General features: G+C 50.3%; 1 protein-coding gene across 1 annotated transcript; it reads right to left on the reverse strand.

The window, feature by feature from the left end:
* Nucleotides 1-23: 23 nt before the first annotated feature.
* Nucleotides 24-6,205, reverse strand: CSUI_010817 (uncharacterized protein). Its single transcript, XM_068070918.1, has 3 exons — nt 3,999-6,205; nt 2,444-3,274; nt 24-1,051 (listed from the first exon to the last, which is right to left on the reverse strand). The coding sequence occupies exon 1, from the start codon at nt 4,621-4,623 to the stop codon at nt 4,402-4,404; it is 222 nt and encodes a 73-aa protein (XP_067917106.1). The 5' UTR covers nt 4,624-6,205; the 3' UTR covers nt 24-1,051; nt 2,444-3,274; nt 3,999-4,401.
* Between the last annotated feature and the right edge of the window lie 500 nt (nt 6,206-6,705).

Below are 6,705 nucleotides of genomic sequence, written 5' to 3' on the forward strand. Positions count from 1 at the left end.
CTCCGCTTAGGTTCCCCTAGGGGAACCTAAGCGGAGAGGGCTAAGACCAAGAAGCGAAGCACTGTATGGCACTCCAACCCCTGGAGCACATCGTACTCGGACGGGAGCGCTCGTGAGGGTATCCTCCGGCCATCCGCGGCATCAAAAACAACAGGTGATGAAAAGGGCAGTATTCCCGAAACCGTAACGGAGTGTACCACCTGTACAGGAAGAGAAACGGCTCCCACAGAACGTGCCAAGAGAAGCGAGCACCCTACCGCGCATGGAACTCCAAACCAAGTTCATAGAACACGAACTTGAGAAGCACGGCTTCAAGGTGAACACACAGTTCCTCTTCAGTACCACAGCGGTGCAGGGGATGATTTCGTGAGGGATACCCGTGAGACACCAAGACGGCTTGAGGAGACTACTAGTATCCATGCGCATGCAAATTTACTCCTAGTGTGATTGCTGTGTTCTGCTCCTAATGCACACCGGAAGCGATATTGCATTGTCGAGAAGAATCGAAGAAGGCACACGCTTGCTAACGGTAAGAGAACCCGCTGAGAAAACGAGCGGATGATGGTACCGCTAGAAGACGAAAGTAGTCCAAAGAGTCACAATTTTTAAGTTTCAGCTTTTCCTACAGAGGAAGAAACTCATCGCACACTCGGGGCTTCCGGAGAAAAAAAAATCCTTTGGAAGGATCGAGCGCTGCGCCAGTCAGCGTGCGCGCTCTCTCTCCTCGCCCTCTTGTTGTCCTCTTCCAACCAACCACGAGACGATTTTACGACCCTTTCTTTATAAAGAAAAATGCATTCTCTGAGAGAACCGAAACAAAACTTCTCCAGAAACACTCATTCCCTGCCACCCTTTGCTGAGGTAGAGTCAGTTTACGACTCGAAGGAAAGACTGTTCCAGTGGCACTTCAAAGACTGCAAAATCTCTACGTGTGTACCGCGCTCCATCGGGACATGTGGAAACCTGCCGGAAAGAAGGCTGAAAAAGGGAGGAAGAGGAGGGGAGGAGCGACACTAAACGACATACTTGGTACGCAGAGGCCATCTGATACCTGTATTGGGACAAAGAAAAAGTGTAGAGATATATAGTCGGAGTCACGTGAGCGCAGGGGAGAATCTCGGCGCGGACACATGTGGCAGAGAAGTACGGACGACGTGACAAGAAAAGGCGTTCTACAAGTCTACTTTTAGTGAGCTTATTCCAGCAGATACCGACCTTCATTGTTGGATGACCGTGGGCGGCCAAGGAAGGGCTCGACAAAGCTTCCGAAGTACATCCACATACGCACACGTGTGTACTGACAGGTGTGAACATGGACAGATGAATACCTCCGCAGTACAAAGTGAAAGAAAGACTGATGCGTGCAACACTTATATCTTCAGAGCCTCGAGGCTACTACCAACTCAGAATTCTCCAAGTACACGTGTACACGCTTGGGCATACTCCTAGGCTCCAAGCAAATTCCTTTCTACCAGAAAAAGAACGATACACACATATAGAGGTGAGGATGCAGGTCCGCATGCACCGTCGTGAGCCCAGAGATCGAGAGTCATAGAGCAAGCACAAACTTCGTATGTATTTCTTAACGTACAGATATACGAATGTATATATATATATACATTTGTTGCAAAACAGGTAAGCCAACCCCCGAATTCTGGCATCCCCTATATAACCTCCCAAAACGTCTTTACTCTTGGTAGAGCTGCGCTGCCATACACAGGTTACGTGCCGCTCAGCTCACTCATATATATAAAAATATTTATATGTGTGAGTATATATATATATTTCATGTATGTACGTGTGATATATATATACATATATATATGTATCGTGCATGTATGTATGCCCCAGCTGAGCTTTGCTTGTGTTTTCGGGTAAAGGTTGTATAGTGTGTATATGCGTGGGATCTGTATATCGGAGCACAGGTTCGCCACAGACAGAGATGTTCGGGAACGCATGGACTCCGCATTTAGAGAACACCTTTCTGATTAGCGAGTTCTATCCACCTACAGAGTCTGCATGCATATCTTAAGGTTTTCCAACTGACATTTGAGACTGTGTCGTAGAGTGAGTCGCTAGTGTCGTTGGAAAGCCATGATCGCGGTGTATGTAAATGTCTTTTCGTCCCTTTTCTTTACATGAAAGAAACAAGAAATCTACAGACCAAACTGAAACACAGTGACAGGTGGTGGAGCGATGCGTCTACAGTGGGTAGTCGATGGTCAAATTTTATCTTGTCCCCTGTTCTCACGGGGAGAGACAAGATGGCGACGACGGCAGGAAGAAAGAACAGCAGAGGATGCAGTATGTCTGTTCGAGACAAGCCGACAACGAGAAGACACAGCTTTTCTGGTGAAAAGCTGAAAAGAAAGAAGAAAGACGATGGCTGAATGGCTTCTTTCTGCGTCCCCCGTGTTGCGGAAGAAGTTTTTACGTGACTGACCTCCGCTCCTGTTTCTCTGCTGGCCCTTGCTCTTCCTCAGGGTAGCCTTTGCTTTTTTTCTTTTTATAGCTGTTGCTTTTCCTTTTGCCGAGAAGTTGTGGGACGGAAAACACTAGCGTACACGTCTCCTTTGGAAGAGAACTGTGGCCGACAGTAGTAGTTGAAAACGCGTGGCTCACGTTCTCTATGAGAAAATTATTGGTCCCATGTCCGAAAAACAGGTGAAAGACCTCGGAGTTTGTCGTGAAAGTCAAGCAAACCTGAGAATCCTTAGGTCATCAGTCGTCGGGATCACTAAGGGGAAAAAAGGACGACTCATCTCTCCCAAAACAATCTATCTCTTGCAGCGCGCTGCCGTTTCGCTTTCGGACGCATGTCTTTCCAGAGAGCCGGGGCCTTACGAGGTAACTTCCACACTGGGTAGAACGAGAGAGCAGAATTGAGATCGGCGAGAGAAGGTTGATGGTGACATAGCACGGAACATCGAGAGAAGCCTTCGGTTTCGTGTTCGACTCGGAACAGCCAGGGATCTTGTCACACACAAGAAAAAGAATAAGATAAGAATCTAACCAGGCTGCTATGTCTGTGACTGTCGAGTTGACGTCGGAGAACTGCAACAATAAAAAAGATTGGAGAGCCTGTCAGCGGAATCTCAAATGACCTCGTAGCTGGAGTGGTAACTGCAGTGGGAGGGACAGGTCGAAACGGGTTGGCTCGAATGAACGCCAGGGATTGTACACTGTGGTGCGAGAGGAAACCTGAACGACGCTGAAACGGGCCTTACGACGGATTCGTTTACCCCCGACAATAACGCACACATTAACCCTACGCCTGCAGTGACCGTGCACAAGCACCAAAACAAGAGACGATAGGTACTGACATAGAAAAGCTCAATCCCGCTGTCTATCGTCGGTGCTTCTGCACACGGACCACTTTTATTCTCGTGGAACTTTACCTGGCTGATCCGTTCCGCAAAAGATACATGCGAGATGCTACTATACAGAAATGCCACAAGAAGACGGGCGGCCAAAGGAACGTGGAAACGCCTTATTGAGGACGAGCCCGGAACAAATATGTCCTCCTCATTCTTCAGTAAAGGAGGGGTGCATGGATTGCTTAAGAACCCAGACTCAATCTCCAAAAAACGACATGTCTTCTTTACAGCGGCAGCTCACTGTCTTGGCGATGCCGCGATCTCCTCCCCTGACTCTCTACGCTCTGTCTACTCAACCCAAGACTAGACGAGGAATAATACAGCAAACATGTACACAGACCGATACAAGTAAGTCTATATGTATGTATAGAGAAAGAAACAGACAGACAAGCAGCGAAATGGCAGACTAGGGAAAATGCATTGGCCCCTGCGTACGTGATCTGATCCACCTGATGCTGGCAGAGAAACGTGTCTCTCAGCAGCTCTCCGCCATCGAAAGATACAGGCGCCCCGCTAACAAGTGACTCGCTGACAGGGATGTAGGCGCGTGCGGGTGTTTGGACCGGTTCCCTTCAAACGCACTGACCGTACTCAGCGCAAGTATGTCGTACCAACGCTCACCTTACAGCGGGACGCTTATGCTAGTTTTTCTCTCTGGGAATCCTCGCTCACACGTCAGCGTGTGATTGTTCAGCGCATCGACCAGGGCTATGCTCTCGCTCCAAGGCTCGGAAGTCGTACTGACGGGAAGGCGTTGACCCTGGTGCTTCTAGTACTGTTTGTAGGCCGAAGGAGATAATCCGGTTCTACGGAAAGTGATGGCCCTTCTCCAAGTGTTCTGCAGTCGGCTCCGGCAGTTCCGTTAGTACCGCCCTTCCCCAGGGCCAACAATATTAGGGACCGCCGCTTTCTGCCGGGGGATCTACTGCTCCGTCCATTTTCACTCCACCCTGTGTGTTTATAGTGTAAGCAGGCTCTTCTCGAGCGACAACTCCCGCTCCCCCGTCTTCTTCCCCCCGCCGCACTACAGGTGCGACATCGCTTTGAGACATCCTGACTGAAAGGTCTTTGTGAGCCTCCCGTGACCCAGCCGCGGCGGGAACAGCGAAAGGCACCAAGCAGAGAGTAGGGACCAGACACAATCGTGTGACACCACCGGTCGCTGGCACCACCGCCCAACAGTAATGCTTCTTCGTGTTATCTCAGATAAACCCTGAGTTACACTCCTTACCGACAGCACACCCATATGGCAGTGGAGTCGGAAAAAAACGATTCCGCCCCCCCGCTCACAGTCCTGTCCCAGGGGAAGTACGCGGGTCGTGGGATTTCAAGAGAGAGCTTTGGATTCAGTACATACAGGATTCCTTTTTCAAGACTTCTCAACCACAGACGTCTTTGAAATGATTCTGTTTACGGCCCCATGCGGGATTGCAGTTGTTTGTTTTCCAGATGCCCTGTCCGTACTTGTTTTGTACTTCGACCTGAACGAGTGGAAAAGCACTAGACGAGTGGGAGCCCGTGTTCCTGTGGGGCATTTTCAACAGCAGAATGCTTTACTCACTAACTAGGAAATCGCTGAACGGACTCGAGGTGTCTCTGTGAGCGCTTTGCATGGTCATCATTGCGTTGCTTTGCGAAACCCCAGTGATAATTTGAGTCGCCGCTAACTCACTTGCTGGGCCACCAGGTGCTAGCACAGTCGGTCTGCGGCAAACTGTCGCCGTATCCCTGGGTAGTAAGAGCCAGTTGACCTGATGAAGAAATTCGCGAAGACGGGGACACCTTACATGTGCCAATCCAATGCAGAATCCGAAACCATTTCAACGGCAGGACGAAAGGGGAATTGCGAGCCGTGGGCCGAATCTCCTCGTCATAGAAAAGATTCGCAAGAAAGCCCCCGTGTAAGGCAACTCAGCACGTTACAAAACCGGGAGGCACAGTGTGTTGTTTCAGCGCAAAGGAAGTACCTATTCGTGAATGTCGAAAAACCGAACAGTTACCCTTCATATGTAGGAAGGCCGTGAAGCGCCGTTGACACGCGTTTACCGCTGGGGGGACAAGAAGTCTCCAAGACAGGTCACCTGCCGAAATAGTCTGTATCTCACCCCCAAAAGAATCAGCTGTTAACTGGAAAGCCGAAACGAAACGACTGCAGACTTCTGAAACAACCCGTGGACGCGGAGAAAAAGGCAAACGCCGGCGCCGGTCATTAGTTTGCTGCTACAGCTTCTAGAGTAGCCTAAAAAATCGGGGTTGGGAAAGGCTTTCACAGCCCGAAGAGCAGGTCGCTTCAAAGCAGACGTCTCACCACGGTAGATTGGAGGGACTCAAGCGACGCCATGACCAGGAAAATGTGCAAACAAAAACACAACATTGTGGGTGTATGCCCCTGCTGCACAGAAAACTGCCTCCTCATCAGCACCACAACCCCGAGTTTGAGAAACGTTGAGAACCAAATGAATCGCTATCTTGAGGCACAGCAACGGCAACGCAGGAACACGGGGGCAGAAAACCCCAACCTTGTGGAGCCTCCGAAAGAACGGCCAGAAAAAAGCCTGCAACCGCTGCATAGAATGCAGCAACCCCCGAAGCATCCGTTGTTAACGGTGTACACGGTTTGGCGAGAAGGCACCGGCGAAGAAACGGGCTACGCGTTCACCCAGAATATAAAATCAAGTTGGAACAGGAGGGACGACGCTAGTAAAGGAAGAATTTGAGTCAACGCGTTCGCAGAACGACCCCAGTCATCACTCACGTTTAGCTGTAACCCCCCTCTCTTGCCGAGTGTCGAAGAGACTGCATCAGCGACGTGCCCGCTTATACGCTTAATGACGCGTGACCAACCGGCTCCACTGAAGGGCTCCGACCGAAAGTACGATTCCGCTCAGGGTCCGGGACCACCACGCACCGGAGATTAGGTAGCGCACCGGCTTTTGGCCTACCAAAGACTTGCGTGGGCAGAAAGAAGCTACGGTTGTTTCTGCCCACGCAAGGCTTTGCTGGGACCGGATGTTCGCTCGGACTCCGGAATGTCCGCACGTGCGAAATCGATTGGTTCGAGTTTCTCAGACGACAGTAGGGGCCTTCCCCCGATTCCTTCTTTTACAATCTCTCGCTGCTCCCTTGCACTGTGTGGGTTTAAAGAACAGCTTCGGCTTCAACTGAGCAAAGGAGTCAGTCCGCTTCTTTGCTTTTCTCTGAGAAGGAAGTTTTCACTCGGTATAAAACAGCTGCATCCGGTAGACTCTACTCCAAACTGGATACAGTTGCTCTTTCTATCAACTTGTCTGGAAAGGGAGAGAGAAAGTGTAACGCCCGCGCTTTGACT

Source organism: Cystoisospora suis (assembly GCF_002600585.1).
Source record: "Cystoisospora suis strain Wien I chromosome Unknown contig_8447, whole genome shotgun sequence".
Lineage (NCBI taxonomy): Eukaryota > Apicomplexa > Conoidasida > Eucoccidiorida > Sarcocystidae > Cystoisospora > Cystoisospora suis.